At 39.8% G+C, this 21,177-nt stretch overlaps 2 protein-coding genes across 3 annotated transcripts; one reads left to right on the top strand and one right to left on the bottom strand.

The window, feature by feature from the left end:
* Positions 1–384: 384 nt before the first annotated feature.
* LOC108942549 (RNA polymerase II-associated protein 3-like) lies at positions 385–9,234 on the bottom strand. Its single transcript, XM_018765964.2, has 16 exons — positions 8,871–9,234; positions 8,058–8,198; positions 6,940–7,056; positions 6,586–6,713; positions 6,293–6,414; positions 5,916–5,986; positions 5,689–5,823; positions 5,255–5,382; positions 5,051–5,172; positions 4,534–4,616; positions 4,333–4,428; positions 3,016–3,233; positions 2,551–2,737; positions 2,343–2,440; positions 858–958; positions 385–765 (listed from the first exon to the last, which is right to left on the bottom strand). Exons 1-16 carry the CDS (start codon positions 9,021–9,023, stop codon positions 689–691), a joined length of 1,977 nt encoding a protein of 658 aa, XP_018621480.2. The 5' UTR covers positions 9,024–9,234; the 3' UTR covers positions 385–688.
* An 861-nt stretch (positions 9,235–10,095) lies between these two features.
* LOC108942554 (mitochondrial inner membrane protease ATP23 homolog) lies at positions 10,096–13,154 on the top strand. Of its 2 annotated transcripts, none has more exons than XM_018765972.2 (6): positions 10,096–10,151; positions 10,555–10,600; positions 10,887–10,968; positions 11,285–11,422; positions 11,694–11,777; positions 12,190–13,154. In XM_018765972.2, exons 2-6 carry the CDS (start codon positions 10,584–10,586, stop codon positions 12,391–12,393), a joined length of 525 nt encoding a protein of 174 aa, XP_018621488.1. In that variant the 5' UTR covers positions 10,096–10,151; positions 10,555–10,583; the 3' UTR covers positions 12,394–13,154. The 2 variants fall into 2 exon arrangements, with proteins under 2 accessions (XP_018621488.1, XP_018621487.1); XM_018765971.2 differs by having other exon boundaries at positions 10,100–10,359.
* The last annotated feature ends 8,023 nt before the right edge of the window (positions 13,155–21,177 follow it).

Raw genomic sequence — 21,177 nt, forward strand, 5'->3', positions numbered from 1 at the left:
ACTTTAAAAGTGCCATTGAAAATGTGCCCAAATAGACAGAGAATGAAATAGTTTGATGTTAACAAGAGACATTACAGGCCTGGTACAACAGTAAACTAATAATTAGCTTGTGGGTACATTCTAATAACATATGAGCATGAGCAGTAAAAGAAATTTGTTTATAAAAAGAGGGAGACTTTATAAGGCATAGCTGAAATTAGTTTTGTTATAACAGTCCAAGATGAACTGATCTGGTAAATAAGAAAGCAATTTTGTGAATGCAAACAAGCCTGAGAAACAAAGGTGAAGCAAGTTCTGCAGGGTAGATAGTGACATTCTCTATTGCAGGCTGGAGCACAGCCATCGTTCAATCTCTTGGGTCAAACAGGGTCACACATTTCTGTGTTCCAATTACCTAACTCATTTTAATGTAATATCAACTCTGGGTCTGTACAATACACAGGGAGGAGACAATAGAATCTCAGATATGTACTAATGTCAGTGAAAACATGCTCCTGGGGGAATTAAAAAGATGGTTTTGTGTAGTTTGTCAGTTTTTGGCTTTAAAACTAAATGCCTCATTCTGTTATAAAAATTGGAGTATGACAATATATCTCCAGTAGCATGCAGTATTTAACTTCAAAAGGTTTGCTCTTGACTGGAAGGCTTATTCAGTGAATGCCACCATCTTCAATGGTCAGGAAACAGATCAGATTCCATATGTTTTCTTCAAAGCAGCATCTTGGAAACCAGCTTGATGAAGATATTCAAATATTTCCTGTACAACTAAAGAAAAAATAAAAAAAAGAGTTACTAAGGCTAGCCCATGAATTAAACGTTCAGCCATGAAAGCTAGAAATAAAACCAGCTAGCTATACCTTTCTTCTCAGCCTCAGACATGAACATGATGGCCATGTCAAACCGCCTTACATGTGAAAGGTTCTTCAGTATGTCTAATAAGACAGATGGATCCTCATACCTAGGGGAAGGAAGGGTAAAAATGTTTAAGAATTTGCAGAAAAATTATCCAACTTTACTATAATGTTTTAAGAGTCCATTCTGTTTAACAAACAGATGAATTACAGGCTTCCCTCACATAATGAGCATAATTAATTTGTGAAGATTCAGCTGAATTTATTTTTATAAAGCACTTCATTAATTTAAATTTAAAATGTTTTTGAACTAGAAGAGTTTCACTCACTTTTTGAGCACAATTTCCTGTCTTATCTTTTAAACTACTCTGGACACCTTTAAATCCAGGCTTAAGACCCACTTGAGCAAAGTCACTTAAATATGTTTGCTGCAATTTTTTTTAAATACAATTGTGATACTGGAAATTTTCTTTTGAGTTGTCAGACCTTACATAAAGGAAATATACATAAGTTACAAGCTGTTTCTCAAGGCACTGCACAAATGATTACTGGTACATTATGTAAAAAGGCAATTCTTACAAATATGTTCACCTATAGCGCCTTGCTGTTGAACTATTTGTATTATTAATTATAAAGACGTGTCACTTAACGTCGGGGATACGTTCTGCGAAATGTGTCAGACAATTTCGCCGTTGTGCAAACATCATAGAGTGTACTTATACAAATCTAGATGCAGTCAAGAGATGTGGTAAACACGAGATTTATGATGCTGCTGCCGGCATAACACAGCATACTGTTTTACAGTGAATTTTATAAGCAGAAAGAGTACACTAAAATAACAATAAAAGGTACAGTATAGTAAATACATAAACCAGTAGCAGCTTTTTATCATTATCAAGTACGTACTGTACATATGAATGTACTATACTTTTATACCACTAGTAGCGCAGTTGGTTTGTTTACAGCAGTACCACCACGAACATGTGAGTAACACGTTGCACTACGACGGCTATGATGTCACTAGTCGATAAGATTTTAATGGAGCTGAATAATTCTTATGGGACCACTGTCATATATGCAGTCAGTCATTGCCCGAAATGTCGTTAAGGGGCGCATGACTGCATAAATATATGTTCTATCAAACCACAATAATTTTTATTACCTTTTCAAAGAATTCTATTTTAATCACTTCAAGGTTTTAAAGTGATGGGTAAGACTCTCTCTTTTCAAAATATTTTATCATGTTCTTTAAAACTTTGCTTTAGAGTGCATTACTATGACAGATGTTGGTTGGATTTGAGGGATGCACACATGGCTATAAAGTGCAAACATTGCTGCAAAACAAGTGAGGTCTGGAAGAAGCCATAACAACACAATCGCTTTGTAATGTGCTCAATGTGTTACTGTGTTGGAAATTTTACGGTAGAAATTGCATGCACTTACAACAGCGAGTTCTCAAAATGTGATTATGTGATTAACAACTGTTCTTACTTGATGTAGAAACTCTGAAATATTCTTAGAAGTTGGTTGAGAATCTCAGGTTCCAGTGAATTCTGGAAAATCTTTAGGTACAAGTTTGGTTCCATTTGCTGGTGGAATAAACATGTGTCAGACCAGCCTCAACAAGAATTGCTCACTCAAAAAGTTATCATTGTTGTGCTCTTCAGCGTCAGCATTCTTAAGAACCAGTGTGGTTTACCTTTAGGTACTTGTACATAGTATCTGGGTGGTTCTTTAGTTTCCTTAAATCTGCTTCAAGCTGAAAGCTGTTTGATGGAAGAGGAGGAACAGACACCATTTGTAGTAATGAGGATGCTTTCTGATCATCACCAGTGTTCTCCTTCTGCCTCAACAGTTCCATTTTCACATGGTCCCCTTCATGGCCTCTGCAATGAAAAGGTTTCACTCAATATACCAACACAGTGTTTGGTCTTAGTTTAGGGATGGTGGCTTTAACATGTTGTACACTATAATTTTCAAAAATGAAAAAATTTGTAAAAAAATGCTTTCTACTGCAAAGTAAGTGTACTATAAGAATACACCACATTTTCATGCAACTAAGTACGAGACTATACATAAACAGGGGAATGATACAGACTAATACAAATTTTCAATCAATGAAAGTAGAGTCATGTCAAGATACAACAGCTGAAACATTCCTTACTCTTCTGAAACCTGTGCGGGATTGTCAGCGATCTCCTCTATTTTTGGAATCTTAGCAGAAGGAGAACATGCTGAAGATGGGATCCAGTTCTTGGTGCCTCCCATGTCCACAGTGGAAGAATCTACTCCACTGAATGTAGAAGACTTCACCATTTCTGACTTTTCGGAGGTACAAAGCTGGCCTCCAACTTCCTCAATGTCCATTCTCCTCATTGGCCTCTGAAGACCAACGGAGAAAGAAAAAAGTTAAATAAAATAAAGTAAAATGTGTTATTATTTGTATCTCAAAAAAATACTAGGAAGGTGATTAGGAATTGACAATAAGTTTTATGCAGCTACTTGTGTGATGAACATTGGTGCATATGGTGAAGGAAACTAACTGCACTTAATCACATCTGCAGCTATGTCTCTTTCTCCTAAGGTAATGCACAAATTTTCTGAGATGTACGTCGCTTTGGAGAAAAGTGTCTGCTAAACGAATAAATGTAAATGTATTTTATCAACTGCAAGATGGCTGCCACACTAGTTTGCTCTGTGTATATACACATTTATTTTTTTGTGTTTGTACTACATCTAGACCACTGGACATACCATCAGTGGACTTCTGTTGTTCTGTTCACAGTGAGTGTGGTGTGGTTTGAGCAATTGGTTCTGTTGCTGTTTCACTGGATGCTCGATCCTGCCAAGAATGTGACAGCAGTATGGTTTTTATATGTACAGTGGACCAGCTGCTGATCCTGAAGAGGCTGCTAGTGCTTGCCTGGTGGAAGTTTGGCTTTGTGGATGGGCTACAGCAACATGCTAGGGCTGCACAGACATAAATGAACAGGCTTTGGACTGTGTGAGCAGATGGAGGCCACCAGCAGAGCAGTAGGAAGTGAGGTGGAAAGGCTTGCCATGCTTGCACATAGTGGGTCGTGTACCACTGGGTATTGCACAGTTACGGAGCACATCAGAAGCCCAGACACTGAGCTGATTACAGTGCATTGCCACATGGGTTTTCATGCTAGCATGGAATAAGCATGTCACGTTACCCACAGTGCAGATGTGGGACTTCAGACAAGGTACCACAGTGACACTCATTGTGGTCTCAGAAAAATTTTTTCACTAGTAGCCTAAACCAGTCGTGCTGTCAGTGTTTCTTTCCATTCATTTAAATACCCTCTTTCACAACTTTATTTAATGTTTACTGTTGTAGTCTTGTCCAATTGCCTTTGTAATCAGAAAGTTTTTAAATTTATTAAAATATTACATTGGAAATACCACTTCTTATTAATTTGTTATGTATATAATCTCCAAAAAATATTAGTTCACTTACAGTGGATCTCAAGTGTAGAGGCTTATCAATCGGCTGCACTGTTCTTCTTTGGCTCTGAGAATCCACCTTTAATGTCACCCCACTATCAACCAAGCCCTTGGAAGTGAGATCAAAAGTATTTCAGAGATATGGCATTCAAGGCATTTGTTTGCAAAATAGTACAGAGCTGCTGCTCAGTCAACTTAGTTCACTGGTAATCACCATGCTGCCTGAAGATGTGATTTTCTTCAGCTCATTCATCGCCTGCTTGTTCCCCGGATCTAGCTTCAAAACCTGCTCAAAATCTGCAACAAACAGAAAAAAATATATTCACTGACTCCTTATCTTATAAATTATCTAGTTCAAAATCTACACGCAAACATACTGCATTTAAATTTTAAACACATTCCGTCTTATTTTCAATTGTATTTTTGTAATATTTTCTAGAATTTCAGTTAGCAACAGAGTAGATGCAACCTGTTTTTACATATTCCGCCAATAGGTGTAGAAGACACCCAAACTGGATAAGAGTGTGGGATGAATTAAACACAGTATTTCCACACTGGCAATGAGCAGAGTTAAGTGTTGGTAAGCAATAAATATGGAGGAACACTTATAAAATTTATGGCCCCCCCCCAAAAAAACTGCATTGAATTCTGTACCCTACTTTTTATACTCAATGCACCAAATTCTAAGAGTTCAAGTATATTTCCAATACATTCAAATTCTGATTGCTCACCTTCTTTCGCTTCCCTGAGTTTTCCCAGCGATATTCTGGCTGTCCCTCTTCTGGCAAAGGCCTTGGAGTAGCTGCTGTCAAGAGCTATGGCCTTGCTGCAGTCCTCCTCTGCCTCCTTGTACCTGCTCATCAGACCACTGAGAGTAAACCAACTACCAAGTTCTGACTACGGGTTTCCACTGGTCAGTGAAACAAAATGCTAACCTCTCGAGCTTTAAGTAGGCCATGGCCCTGTTAGCAGGTAATAGCACATTGCTTCGGTCCGCCTCCATCCCCTTAGTGTAGCACTCTATTGCAGCCTCGTACTTTCCCTCCTTGAAGTAAGCATTTCCCTGAAATACAGTGACAGGCAACCAGTAATGCAAACAATAAGCTTGCACCCTGACATGCAAATTATCATCAGCACAGTGTCACCGCTAGGCTGTCTGGAGAAAGTACAGACTCTTTAGCTCTGAATATCCAGAATGTTACGACTAACGCATCCAGCTACCACCGTATCAAAAATGCAGAAGTGTACCGTAATTGCTGACAGCCAAGCTTTATTTAAACATTTACTTTGGCATTTTATGTCTGATTTCAAGTTAAGCACCTAAAAAAAAAAAAAAAAATCTTTATATAAACTTGTGAATGACACACACCAGATCTTTCTGCACAGCAGCCTGTTGCCTTCTCTGCTGTTCTTCTAGCTGTTGCTGCTCATGATCGTTCAAAAGCCGTGGCTCTTTTTTAGCCATGTCTTCTGTGTTTGTGTTCAGTGTCTGTGCAGGCATGGCCTATCAGGAGATGTATTAAACAGCATTATGTGAACACATAAATGTAGGATTAAAAAGAGAAGCACTGCAAATACATGGGAATGAAGCCATACCATGTTTATGTTCTTCACTTCATTTTGTGCTTCACAGTTGTCAGGATCCAATTTAAGAACCATTTCATAATCTGATCAATAAGAAAACAAACAAATTAACCTGGTTTTATAATTTCACGAACAATAAATGCATACAACAACAGAACCTATGGTTTTCTGGTGATAAACATCGATATTAAAATAGAAATGTTTCTTGCAACAGAGGGAAAAGTCCTATTTCAGAAATGCATTTGACATAAGTTTCAAAAATTAAATGTACATGAATTTAAGTAAAAATGTAAATCCCTAGACATTGTCTCTCTGTAATCTGGGGTGGTAGTCAGAAAATAATATTGTTCTTAGATGATACATGTTTAAAAATGTATGTAGCCACTCACCTTCAAGAGCACTCTCAAACTTTTTAAGGGCAAAACGGGCTGCTCCTCTTCTGGCGTAAGCTTTGGTGTAATTTCTGTCCAAAGCGATAGCCAGATTACAATCAGATTCCGCTACGGCATACCTACAGGAACAGAAAGGGTTGTTTGAGGTAAAACACAAACAGTAGTTGTCAGGCAATGTACGAACATGTTCACCTTGTCAATGTAAAAATATTAGTGAAGGATCTTAGAATTCTGAATTATAGTCAAATGTAATGAAAAGTAGGTTCTCTCACTGTTAAAGCTGCACTGACTTTTTGAGTTTGAAGAAACACGTGGCTCGGTTTGTTGGCAGAACTGGATTGTAAGGGTCAGCGTTCATTCCTGTCGTGTAACATTCAATGGCATCATCGTATTTTCCCTCTTTGAAAAGATGGTTGCCCTAAAAATAAATTAACAGACATCTGTATATATTACTGACCTCCAACAAACACCATTACATATAGATATAACAAATATTTTCAGTTAACTTCATTTTTACACAATTCTCCACTCAACAGAGAGCTTAGGAAAGCAACCAAAAATGCCAAAAGCAAGTAGTAATACAAGTAATAACTTAACAATACACATAACTGTTGAAACAAAAAAATTCGGAATTCAAAACGCACTTTCTCCTTTTCAGCTAGGGCTCGGTCTCTGTCAACAGGGATGCCAGAGTCTTCAGAGTCTGAGTCATTGGAATCTGGTGGGCTACACTCTTTGTCCATCATTTCTAAAGCCTTATCCTGCAGTGGGAAAATTGCTGACTTAGTTTGTAACATCATACGGTTTACATTTATTCACTTAGCAGATGCTTTTCTCCAAAGCAAAATACACCTCAGAAAACAACAGTGTATTACTGCAAAACAAGCAGAGATCTAGATGCAGACATGATGTGTCTTGTGTACAGTCAGTTTGTGACACACCACCAAATAAAACAGTATGAATATGAGCAACTGCATATAGATTTTAATACAGATAACATAAGCACACATCTCTCAAGCATGTAGGTCATTTGGGCAGAAGTGAATCCAAAAGAGATGGGTTTTGAGACCCTTCCTGAATGAGGTTCAGTTGTAACCTCAGAGCTCTGCTTGACCTCATCAATGCACAGGGAAACCCTAAAGAATAATCTGAAACTTCAAGATATATTAAAAAATAAGATTAATAACAAATACTAAAGATACAAAAGATTAAATTAACAAGTCTTAATAGTAAACACAGCCACTTATTTTTAAAACTAACACATACATCTTCGCATTGTACAGGTAACAGGTGGCATAGTGGTTGGGGTCGTTGCATTGGACTCAAAGGTTGAAGGCTCAAATCCCACCATCTGCTGTTGTCCCTTTCAGTATAGAACTTTAACTTTCCATTAGATATTTACATTATATGTCTGTCATTATACTGGAATAATGAGTGTTCAATACAACACACAGAATTTTATTCAATCTACACTGTTGGCATTTGCATTCATGCTACATTTTTATTCATATTTTCAGCATATACCTTTGCCCATGGTGAAAAGCACACATTTTAGAATCATATACTCAGTTATACAACAGGGTCATTTTTACTGCACAAATTCAAGATGAGTACCTTGATTAAAGGTACTACAGCAAGACTGGGATTCAATTGAGAACCTTCTGCCTGCCAGGCTACAGCCCGAACCAGTACACCTCTTGCTACTGTATCCAAACACTGTTTTATAGAACAGCTGTAACACAGTGATGTAGGCAAACCATACCACATCAAATTTTTCCCATGACTGGTAATCATACGATTTTATTCGTGACTCTTTCTTCGGTTTGCTCTTTGCAGCAGTGGTAACGTTGCTTTTCACCTTCTTTTTTCTGTACTCCTTGTTTCTAACCGGTGGCAAATTTTGCTAAACAAAAACAAGAGAGAAACATGCTGGTTAAACAGAGGGGACAGAAACTTCCATTACAGTTTACATAAAGAAAAATAAAGCAGAAGACCTGCCCACCTAGAGAGCAGGATTGTACACCACCCGCCAAGAAGGAAAAGGGGCAAAGTGGTAGCATCATGTGTGTGAGAGAGAGAGAGAGAGAGAGAGGAGTAGAGGTTTTAAAGCAGTGACATGTGACCTTTTAGTAACTAATTAAAAATGAATGAAAAAACTATTAATTCTAGAGAAATTTGTAACCAAAAGTACAAAAATTCTTGTAAATAAGTGTACACATTATATGATATGTTTGGCCAATTCAATTCAGGTAAACCGTTCTATTATAAACTATTATTTAGTTATCTCCCAACATTTTTGAGCTCCTGAAATATATACGTCACTCACTCAGGGATTATTTTTTCCACTGTTAAAATAACCTTCCATTTTACTGCCAGCGCGGTGTGACTATATTTTAAAAATCCTTACGTTTTAAAATTATGACTAAACGAGGGGAAAGGACTTAAAAGAGAGAGAGAGGCTACCTCTCGGTGGGGAAGGAACGACGCTGCTGCTGCAACGCCGGCGCGTAATAAAATAAATAACTAACACCACGTGGCTCGTAACTATCCAGAATGTGGAAGAAGATGGACCTACCGACACATTCTGTCCATCGCCCGCCGCCCGCAGTTGCTCGTCCCTCCTCCGCATGTCGTCCTCCCAGCTCTCCAGCTCCCGCATGAAGTCGTGCAACTCCTCCGCGTTCTGGCGCATCTGCAGCTGCAGCTCGGCGGCTTTACTGACAGACATCGGCGTCACTCGACCGACTGTCACTGAGAGAACAGGCTTCACCACGCTACTCAACGCCGGGCTGTTTTACCAACTGGCTAAAACGTAATGAACAAATACAAAACTGGTACAAAAAAAAAAAATCTATGAATTACGTTTAAAACTGCTGTAACAGTACAACTCTCTTTCCAGCGCACAGCACTCGTTTTTAACGACCAGTGGTCGTTGCGGACGCCCGACGTCGCTTGCAAAATACGTCAAATACGCAGTGCACGGCATTATCACCCCATTGGGCCATTTCATTCGCTCCTTGCACACGTAGTAAGTTTTAGCGCCACGCTTGGCACGCGCAGTCTTCTTAAAGGCATAGCGCTTGTTGTGAGAACACAGAGTTGAATTAATTAGAAACTAGGGTTGTGCAGTGAAAATGGGTCTCATAAATTGCTCCTATTTACATTTACTCACTCTTTTTTTTTTCCCTCGGGCCATCACTCTCATGAACAGCTACACTACGTCTCCTACCGTATCCCATCACTTTTGTTTACTTGTTTTTTTTTGTATTCTATTTACTCTGTAAATATGCTATTTATTTATATTCTGTGTCAGCTGTGCTGTGTCTTGTCTGTTGTCAGTAATACTGAAAGTACCAAGCGCCAAAGTAAATTCCTGTGTGCGTCAGCACACTTTGGTAAATAAAGCTGATTCTGATTTAGCTGACGCTTTTCTCATAAGCGACTAATGTTAAGTTACAGTTATTTAACCTTTTATAAAATTGGGTAACTTTCCTGAAGCAATTAAGAGCAAGTACTACAGCCGGCATCATGGAATGCAAAGAGTTTTGACCAAAACTTAGTTACACCGGGGCCCTACGCGGGTATGAAATTTTCCAGGTAGCATAAATCATAGTACTCATGTGCTCTCTAGGTTATAACACTCAAGCAGTTAAAGAACTAAGAAAAAAAATACTACAAAAATAATCTACAAAGAGAAGTTTTTCTAAATATTTTTAAGATAGTTTCAGTTGCGTAAGTATTGGATTTTTAAGGGTTAACGGAAGTCACCTTTGACCTCTTCGTCATCCCATGGTGCTGAAGCGGAACAGGAAGTAGTCGGACAGGCGTTAAAGAGGACACAGTGAGCCATCGGCCGGTATGCTCTTCAATATGTACGGGTTTATGCTTTAACCTCGTGGTGGAGATGGAGCAGAGTGGGGAACAGCAGCGGAGCGACGAGGACTACGGCTACGGGCTCTTTCCCAAGCGGAAGGAGGCGAAGTACAAGAAGGGCTCAGTTGGGGAGAGCCTCTTCACCTTCCACAACAAGTGTCAGCTCATGCTGCACTTCGCCCTAGAGACGAGTACGGTTCAGTAAAGGCCTGCGCTCACTTCCCTGCTTATCCTTGATGTGGGATAAACATTAAAACGGGGTCTTTGTGGAAGCAGCTAGTCAGCTAGTGGGAGTTCACCTTGCAAAATATTCTCCACTCCAGCTGGTGGCAGTAGTGCTTCTATATCTGAAATTAACGTGTGTATATAATCTCTGCTTTCCTTAGGTCCTTATGCAAAATTCCTGCTTGGGGTCATGAAGCAGTCTGGATGGTATGTTACTGCTGTTCAAGGTCATGTCTTACCTTTGCCTTAAAAAAGGAAAAAAAAAAATCACCTTTCTAGGTTGTTTCTGAAATTGGCAGCATTGCCTTAGAAACAAATTTTTAAACCCCTTCCCTCCATTTCTCTGTTGAGGTATACGTTTAAAACGGGACTACTTATTCCCACTATCAATTTAAATGTGTTTTTGTGGGTTGGTAATACTGCTTTTAAGGGGTGTGCCCTGCCCGGTGTGTGACTCTCACTGGCAGTGCGCTGTTTGTATGCCTCCCCTCAGCACCGCATACCAAGATCGCCACTTTTCCTGTGAGGACTGCGACGGCACTGTCAGCGGCGGCTTTGACGCAGCCACATCTCAGGTAAAACGGGCACCTTTCTACTCGTCTCCTTGGTTTCACATGTTGAACTACAGTCATCTGTTGTAATGACATCAGACAGTTGTCTAATAAATGCTATAATCCAGATTACACCCTTAAGTGCAGTATTTGAACTGTTTTATTTCCAGTAATTTTAATTTTTCATGTGTTTCATTTGAATGACTGTTGAAACATGTACCAACTGAAACAGATCAGATGTATTTGATGGAACTTGAAAGTAGACATTCAACAAAGTGTGGGTTTTTTTTTTTTTTTTTTCTCCCCCCCCCTCTTCCCTTCTTCCTCCTTCTTGCAACAGATTGTCTTGTGCCAGAATAATGTTCATCGGCAGTCTCACATGAACAGAGTGGTCACGCATGAACTTATTCATGCCTTTGACCACTGCAGAGCACACGTTGATTGGTTCAACAATCTGAAGCATTTGGCGTGCTCCGAGGTGAGAAGTGTACCACTGTATGTCTTCTTGCTGACTGTGTCTTTAGTTATTGTCTCAAACCAAGAATTATATATAACCTTAGTGCTATATTGTTGTATAAGGAAGATTGATACTAATTATACAGTTCTGATTTCACTGTTTGTTTTGGCACTTTACTTCTGCATGAAAATATCAAGTATGTAGCATAATGTTTCACCTTCACAGTTTTTGAAAATTAGAGCTTAATGTCTTTGACAGTCTGTGATGATTTTGTATACATCGTACATTTCAGATTCGAGCTGCCAACCTCAGTGGAGACTGCTCCTTTGGCAACGAACTCTCCAGATTCAACTTTGGCTTCAAACGGCATCATCAAGTAATGTGGAGCTAATAATGTCACGTGACAGGACTTTTCAAATATTTCTGAATGATACCATTTTAAGGGTTTAAACCTTTCATTGGCATTCCATTTATTTTTCTTTGTCAACTCTCCTCAGTTTGCTAAGTCTTAATTGGTAACGGGAGTAAGATATTGTTTTACGTATTTGTATTGATACAAGAATGCTTTCAATAACCAGCATTTTTTGAAACTGTTAAGTGAGTTTAGTAGCAAGTATTTAGCTCAGTCTTATTTTTATCTTCAGTGAAATTATGCAGAATATGTAAAAGTGTTTTACATGTGGGACAGTCCTGCCAAACGTAGTGTATATATGTTTTCAAAGTTGCACATTGTCCTGTTCGCTTCATGCTTTAGACGTAACGGCCATCTCTCTGTAACGCTTTGTCAGGAGTGTGTGCGGGACCGTGCCCTGCGTTCCGTCTTGGCCGTCCGCAAAGTGACTCCAGAGGAGGCTAAGAAGGTGGTGGATGAAGTGTTTGACAGCTGCTTCAATGACCTTGCGCCCTTCAGCCGAATCCCACACAGCAAGAACGATGTTAAGTTCGCCTTCAGGGATTTCCAAAACCGAGACCGCTACTATGGTAACTTATAAATGTCCCACCCAGATGGGCAGCCACCCGTATTTCAAAAGGTGCTTGTGTAAAACATGACAATGTATGCAGTACACTGTGTGGGCAGCTGAAACCACCCATGTAACTTGAGTGGAAAGGGATCAAGGATGTGACAAACCTTGCCATGCAGTTCATGTAGAATATTTTAATGATGCATTTTTTTGAACATCTTTTCTTGGTTGTAACTTCTCATCATGTTTTAAAGATAGCTACGAATCATTTACTATGATGGAGTGTTGTGACTTTTCTGTAATGGAAGACAAAGCTGAAGGCCTGTTTGAAATCCATCCATTGTCAGCAACCACTCATCCCGAGCAGTGAGTCGGAGCCTTACCTGGCAGCATAAGACCGAAAGGGGAAGGGACACATCCAGGATGGGGTGCCAGTCCCTATTTGAAATGAAGAGGTTAACTGAAAGTTATCTGCCATTTGCCTTTGAATTAAAAACTGAAGATTAAAGTTTTTATGTAAAATGACTAACCTCATTGCATAATCAGCGTTTCTAATTTCCATTCAAGAAATGTGCCAATACTACAAATACAACATACTTTCCAATGACCTGATAAAGGGTTTGCCAAGAAGGTGATCTTAGAAATGGCTAAAGTCAGTTTCTGTATGTGAATGTGTCAGAGTGCGCCACTTTTCGGGTAACACAGAACCAAAGGGTAATAACTGTAATAGTTCTAGCTCGTTTGTGTTGATTTGTTAGTTTGTTGTTACTGCAGAAGGAACAACATGCGTGAGCTTGACTTTTTTTTTTTTAAAAATACATGTGACTTGGAAGGGGCACAGTGGTTTGGCCTGTGCCTACTTTCTGATGGGTCTGGGGTTCAAGTCCTGCTTGGGGTGCCTTGCGATAGACTGGAGTCCCCTCTTGGGTGTGTCCCCTCCCCTTCCAGCCTCATGCCTTGTGTTGCCAGGTTAGGCTCCGGTTCGCTGCGATCCTGCTCAGGATAAGCGGTTTCAGATAGTATACGTGATTTTACAGAGCATAAGCAGAAATACCTAGTGCAGTATTTATCTGTAGTTCTACTGTGGCTCCACAGCCCATATCATGGGTCTGACCACCACATCCTTGCCATGCTGGAGGTACCTATGTGCACAAGGGATGCTGACATACATTATTTGAAGTCTTCAGTTCTCAGTGGGGTCCTTACTGACAAATTGGTGTTGGGGTCATGGACAATCGCTTAGACCAATGCCATGGAACCTGGCCCTTATGAAATAGTGATGTGCTGTTTTGAATACATAGAGTTAAGAGATTGTTGAAAGATTTTCCCCTTCCTGAATCTATTAATGCAGAACATTTAAAGTTATTTGCCATTTAATATTTTAAAGGGGATAAAAAGCTCACTGGCTTGTGGTGGACACACATTCAACAGCAGGTGGCGATGTCTGACTAGATTATAATCACATTTCTTCATTCCTTGCACTGTAGCACAGGGTTACTAAAATATTTTGAGCTCCAAAATGACATACTCCAGAACACAAATGAGGGCTCACACTCAAGGATTTCTAAATAAACATTTTGAGTACATTTTTTTTTCCAGTCTTAAAATGGAAAAAACATCATCTGATGTATGTCCATCTGTCTCAGGAACCACTGATCTGTATATTATCATCCAACTGTAACTGTTGAATATCTTTGGAAGTCAGTGTGCACAAAGGCATCATTGAAATAAAGGTTTAAAAGCTACTTGTGTTCTGTGAAAGTGAATTGAATATGATATTTTACATCTCCTCTGTCATGATAAAATGGTCGCATTTGGTCTTCAAGTTTGCACTCATATTGTCTGATGTCAGAAGTGATCATACTTTTATCGTACCTGAGGGCATGGGGTGGTGGATGGTGGATATCTGTGGCTCTCGCATCCAGAGCTGCTGCATGATGAGAGATGCGAGTCAGTGCAGCTGGGCGAGGACGACACCACCAGGGTTCCTGTGTGGATAAAGCCTCACAATCAGCTGGTTGCTTTTGATTTTGATCACAATTTTACAGATCTACGGTATTTAATTTTTAAAAGCAATTTAAGAGCTCTGCCAAGTTGTATTGTGGAGGTTAAATACTTCCACAAATAGCATTTTTACTTTTTGTATTTCCATAAAACAATGTCATCACAATAATTTTAAGTTTCAATGTTTTGAAATAAAACAGCAGAGAAAATTGGTTAGTGGTGAGAATAATTTATTAAGGCTCTGAAAACAGGCACTGTAATGAAAAATTGGGATTAATAACACTATAAAAGATACAATGCATCTTGTCAGGGTTTTATTATTATAGGTTTTTCAAACTTTTTAATGTTGGGTGGATTTAAATTTTAAATGAATGGCTGAGCTTTCTCTTGCTTGTAAATGTAGCTCAGGTAAAGTTGAGAATATCCCATTCGATCATATGTTCTACTGGTTCTGTGTTTGGAAGTGGTGTACCTGGAGAACTTGATCACGGTATTGCATTAAGGTACTTTTATCAAAACTGAGGTGCTTTTTTATTCTTGTAATAATGCTGATGTTATTGCATATTTTTAGTTATTCCAATAATTCCATCACATTGAATAAGATCCTACATGTATGTCTTCTGCATTTTTGTCATGCAAATTAATATTTTAATTTTTGAAAATTGACTGACCGTCCAGCAGCAATACCACTCACCACATTTCAGATAATGACAATATGTACATAGGCATGCGTATATTTTCCAGATTCCCATAGCTGAGGTTTCACTGCAAAGAGTGGCAGATTACAGTAACTGGAAATTGATGTGATACTTTGTCCTCAATAAAACTTTACACCCTTCATAACTTTTTCAGCATACTAAAATTCATAATTAATGTGTGATACATGCTTGTTCAGTTCTATAATGCTGCTTGGGTCAGTTCCCGACTACAAATCTTACCCTCATTTCATTGCTTCTGTAGAAGATCGAAAGGGATAAGAACTTATTAACATCATACAAGGCAGCATCTTTTTAGTGTTTCCTCTAAAAGGAAGTTATTTGTCACACGTTCAGTTATTTTCCTGGAAGACTTGTAGGATTAAAAAGTGATGAACTTTTGCGACTGGGTAAAAAGTCACAGAGTAGGCGTTTCACGTTTTAAAACTTTTGTATTACATGTCATTTGTGGCATTTTTTAGAATTAGTTATTCATCTGCGGGGATTAATAAAACAAAGTTAGGCTGAAAGTGGCCCAATAATAGTCATTATCACTCAAAAGGAGAATATCTTTGCTTTCGGGGGACTATCACAAAGCTACAATTTTAATGAGAAAATATGGCGGCGGGTCTCCTTTCTGCGTTAGTGTTTCATGCACATAATTCTTATTGGCAGCAGAGCACTGCGAAACGTGATTTGGGACGAGACAACAAAAGTGGACGAGGGAAAGCGGATTACATTAATTTAGAAACGCTTAGTGGAGCTGCATCTTCACAAGCACCGGATTGCTCTTACATATTGCTTAAGAGAACTAACACAAGATATACATTCTCACAAGCCAACACAAATCATGCTTGTTCACTTCTGTGTAATGCATTGTCTTCCCTAAATTAAATATTTCACACTGTAAAGCATTGATAAAATGTTCCTCTTATTTACTTGCTCAGATGGTGCTTTCGTCCAAAATTATCTGCACGGTGTCTTAGTAACCGAGCCTCTTATTAAACACAGCCAGAGTACACTAATTCTAGCAAAGTGGGAGCATAAAAAAATAATAATAATAATAAAAATCAATGAGTGCAGTATTAATCCAGAGGAATGATATGTGAGAAATGTTATAGACAATCACTAGAAAGATGCTTGCATTTATTATTTTGTCATGAGAAATATTTGTCTGTCTTGTTTTTCTTAACTGATGCTTGAATAATAGAGGTTTGTAAATTTGAAATACGTACTTAGCAGCCTAAATGACAGTGGTTAGTCGGCACTACAGTATACCGTGTTCTGCATTGCGACAGGACGCTGCGTTTAGCGGAAATTACCCATCATTCCTCTCTTGTACAGGTACAGCATCAACGCTACACAGTGCAGTACTGAATGAAACATGGCAATGTATAGCAGTCAGCATGAAGAAGAGCTGTCTTCATTATATGTATTTATTTGCCTAATTGTTTTTACGTTTATTCATTTGGCTGACACTTTTCTCCAAAGCAACTTAGAATGTTAAGGTCATAATTATTACATGCTTATAATCATTTAGCCATTGATACAGCTGGGTGATTTTACTGGAGCAATTCTAGGGTAAGTACCTCGCTCAAGGGTAGTAGAGCCAGAGGTGGGGCTCAAGCCTGCAACCGTTGGGTCCAAAGGCCGTAGCTCTGGCCACTATGCTACCAGCTGTCCCCAGTATGTCCCCTCTTTTTATGGCAATTAAGTAAACGGTGCTGCGCACGGCACAAGTCATTTAACCCAACGATTAGATTCACAGCAGGGCGCCGCCGTAATGGACCCTCAACCGGCTGCTTCCGAGCGCATTACAGCATTACACGTATAAAGAAATGCATTTAATCCCAGTTTAAAGGTTGCCAGTGTACATTTCAAAACTGAACTTTATCTTTCAATAATATGAAAGGGCTCAAACACAGTTTAATACTTTATTTGTAGGCCTAATTTTTCTTTAAAACTTTTCTGTACTCTAACTGAATAATGTGAATTCTTTTAATCGACAGTTACCAAAGCCTGCCGTAATTAGTGAATGAAAACCCTTAAAAGTCATGCGTTTGAAATTTTAATTGCACGGTCTCTTTAATAGAAATAATGCAGTTAATTACTTAGTGCTGATCCTGCATCTCCTGCTGGTGGAGGCTGATGATGAGAGGGTGATGTGAGGAGCGGAAGCCGTGTGAAGGGCACGCGGCCCGACTGCGACAGCGGCTAATTTACACACGAGAGGAGCCACTGCCGCTCTGTGTTCTCCCTGCAATTAGTTTGCCCACATTCAAATTGTTTGCTTCGTTTGCTGATGAGACGTGCGCTATTAATTAGACCAGCATAATGACCATTGTGTCCAGTCCCGATGTGGGGTGGAGGCTCGGCTCACCTCTTTCCTTTTTGCGCTCATTAGTAAACCATCGTCATCATCGTCTTCAGTGTCTGTGGAACGAGCTTTTTCCCCTAATATTATTTTGCAGGAAATTTTGTTATTTAATATCGAAAATAAATGACCAAAGGAGGTGGCATCCCCTTGAAATACAGTGACATATGACTATAATCTAAGAAGACAACCTTTACTGACTGTAACTGTGAAGCAAAGTGAAAATCAGTGCAGCACTGAATGTTTTATTCGGGAAAGGAATGTGGGGATGTAAGGAAACATCTGAAAGAGTATTGTCGACTGATAGGATCAGCAACCAGGGGCCCGGATGCCGATCTTACCGTCCACAGAGTATTGCTGAGCCTTACAGAGACGCCAGCCTGTTGTCCCAGACATATCCACACAGAATGTCAAGGAGAGATGGAAATCCAGTGGATTTTGGACCCCCAGAGGTATATTTTTCCCTCCTTTACAGTTGAGGAGAGGAAAACAAAAAAACTCCCATCTGCTAATTCACCTAATAATTTATTATAACTGCTGCTTTAACTTTGTTCAGCCTTGTCACCTTGGTAGAAAAAGGCATCCCTATAAAAATAAAATGAATTGCATTAAACATGTGTATTGGCCCCCAAACATGAGGGTGACAAAATTTGAGAAAACTGAATGCAAATTGTATCAAGTCACATTATGTTCCACAATAGTAACAGGTAAATATTTACAGCAATTATAAAAGATTTTACTCAGTGAAATACTGTTAGCTGCCCCTCCTACATTCACCAGACAGAAGAGCCGTAGATTTGACATCAGAAAACAACACTGAAGAACTGCTGACCATGTCCGGAACCTCTCTGCGTTTATTAATTTAGCTGACACTTTCCTCCACATCAACTTACAATATTAGGGTTACAATTACTTACCTTCTTATACAGCTGGGTAATTTTACTGGAACAATTTAGAATGGGTACCTTACTCAAGGGTAGTACAGCTGGAGGTGGGGACTGAACCTGTAACCTTCGGATCTAAAGGCAGTAACTGTAATCACTACACTACCAGCTGTCAATAAAGCAACTAACAGGAGTGAGAGACACCGCTGCTTAAATCTCTCCAAATGCACAGTCAGACAAGACCATTAAAGCTCTGCAACGTGAGACAGGAGCACGTTTAATCTGTTCCCAAACAATTTAACCAGAACTTTTGATCAGCAAGATATACTTTTAAATTAATCCAGCATCAATATAACACTGATTAAAAAACAAGGTGCAAAGTATGAAGACAAGCAGTTCTTATACTTATTCTTTAAAACCATTTTCCAATCCAGTGCAGTTTTCTTCACAGATCTTACAAATCCTTTCAGGCGGAAGTTTGAAACAAGAAGTTGTTCCTACCTCCCTGGGTAAATGTGGCCCTCTAATTGCGATCTGCGTCTTCATTAACCTCAGCTGCCCTCAAACCCACGGGGGGTTCATTATGCAGGAGGCGCTGGGAAGGAGGCGGGTCCGAGGGACCGTTGACTGACCATATCTGGGCCTCATTAGCCAAGCAGTAGACGGCAAAGCCCACTCCCGCTTTTATCAGCCTTCACACATTATTATTTTATTTATTTACTTCACCAGAAACTGCGAGTAATTAAAAAGCATAACCATAAAGTGGCCTCGCATAATGAATGCCTCTAAATGACGCACACACAAATGTTTGAGGCTCCATCAAAGCACTCGTGTGTTTGGGATGGAGAGAATGTGCAAGCCTGGGTTCGAGAGGACACTGCGCACAAAGGAGTCTGATTAAACAACAATGTCTGCAAAACAGCACCTTCCTCCATTTACGCACAAACTGCATGAAAGTTCATTTGTAGCACGCAGTTCAAGCTGGTTTTAGTCCGTTACTCAGTTTAAATGGGGTACAGATTCGCTGAAATGGAAAAAGTGCATTTAAAAAACAAAAAAGGCTGAAATTGTAAAATCTGAAAGAACCTGTTTAAATAATCGATGGTAAAAGTGTAATTCCAGCTGTAGATTAATTGTACAGTATTTCTGTTGTATTTTAATGTAATAAACTGCAGCGCCATTCAGGAAATTTATTCACATTACAAAAACCCATTTGCACTAAGTAGACTTTTCATCACAGCTGAAACTCAAAAGAGAAAAATATCCTACAATAGCATATTTCATTATAGCTTGTTTCTTACCTTCAGTTTTATTCTGCACATCTGAAACGCTGTAAGTTGTTAGGATTTTTGTGTTTCAGATGTACATACAATGAACATGTAAGGTGGTTTCCTCCTTACGATAAAGGTGACCCACAGTGAGGTCGTTGGAATGAAACCCTGTCACGAGTTACGAACTAATATGAATACGAACATAAATGTACAGCTGCACACAAGCTGAACAATGGGGCAGTCTGAAATATATATTTTACTCTGCCGTAAATATAGAACAGACATGACTGTTCCCTCCACTGAGAACAGTCAACGTGTGGAGGAAAAATATTTTTTTTAGGTTCCGACATTCACCCTGGGTTCATTAAACATGATCGTATGTTAGAATTACATATTAATACATGGGGAAAATTGAACACTTTTGCTCCCTCTGCTGGTGAGGTGGGGGAGTTGCAGCTCCCTGTGAACCACAAGGCAAACCTGCGCATCTCCACCTGTAAGCAGGGTGAGAAGCACTTCCAGTCCGGATAGGAAAAGCAAACCTCTGGGTTTCACTGACGCTAACAGCACTTGGCGGAACTATGAGAAGAGTTCAGAGTCACTGTCGCCGTTCTGGGGACACAAAGCAAGCAGCGCAAGTTAAGGAGCACAGGACCATTCCATCAACATGTTCACTTTGCAGCCAGCAGGGGGCACCAGTCACCTGCCTACACAGAAGCCCATGCACCTGTGCAGGTGTGGCACAGACCCCAGACTCTACCGACAGCCCACAGGTGAGACAGTGGTCCAAAGACAAATCGGCTGCAGTCGGGATTTATCGCAATGAAAATATCAAATCCGAACCCTGAACCCCCCTGAAAGGTCTCGGCAATGTCCCGTTACTGCATTGTCAACATGTTCACTGTAAACAACAGCACAGCACTAAGGCCTCCTGGGAAGCTGCACCTCAACTGTACCGTGGTTCCTGGGGGGGCAGAAACACAAGCATTTAACTTGATCTTAAAACGGGAACGTGCTCAACAGCTCTGAAGTGCTATTCCTCTGTGGTACTAAAGCTGGAGATTTAGCTCATTAAAGGTAGTTTCGGGGCCAATAGGGGATGTAGCGGTTGGAGCTGTGACTTTCCTCTCAAGGGCCCAGATTTGAATCTCATATCCTGCTGTAGTACCCTTGATCAAGGTACTTACCCTGAATTGATACAGTAATAATTACCCAGCTGTATAAATGGGTAAATCAGTACAAGTTGCCCTGGAGAAAAGTGTAGGATGAATGGATTCGGAACCAAACACTGAGACGTAAATGGGCTCTAATGAAGACGGTGGCTCGGTGGCTCGGTGGCTCACGCTGCCCGACCACCTGCCTGCCAGGCAATAGGAGGAAGATGTGTGTGCGCGATGATCGCCATGTGTTCTGCCCTTTCATGTTCCGATGCGTCACAAAACACTTCCAGCACTTTTTTACTGCTGCTTCATGTTCTTATGATCGGACCAAATGTTGCCGCAGCGACAAGCTATTTCAGCTCTTTTGGCTCGTAGGAAAGTGCCGATGCAGCGGAGTGGCGCACGCATTAACCCCTCACCCCACCC

This window comes from Scleropages formosus, chromosome 5, assembly GCF_900964775.1.
Source record: "Scleropages formosus chromosome 5, fSclFor1.1, whole genome shotgun sequence".
Lineage (NCBI taxonomy): Eukaryota > Metazoa > Chordata > Actinopteri > Osteoglossiformes > Osteoglossidae > Scleropages > Scleropages formosus.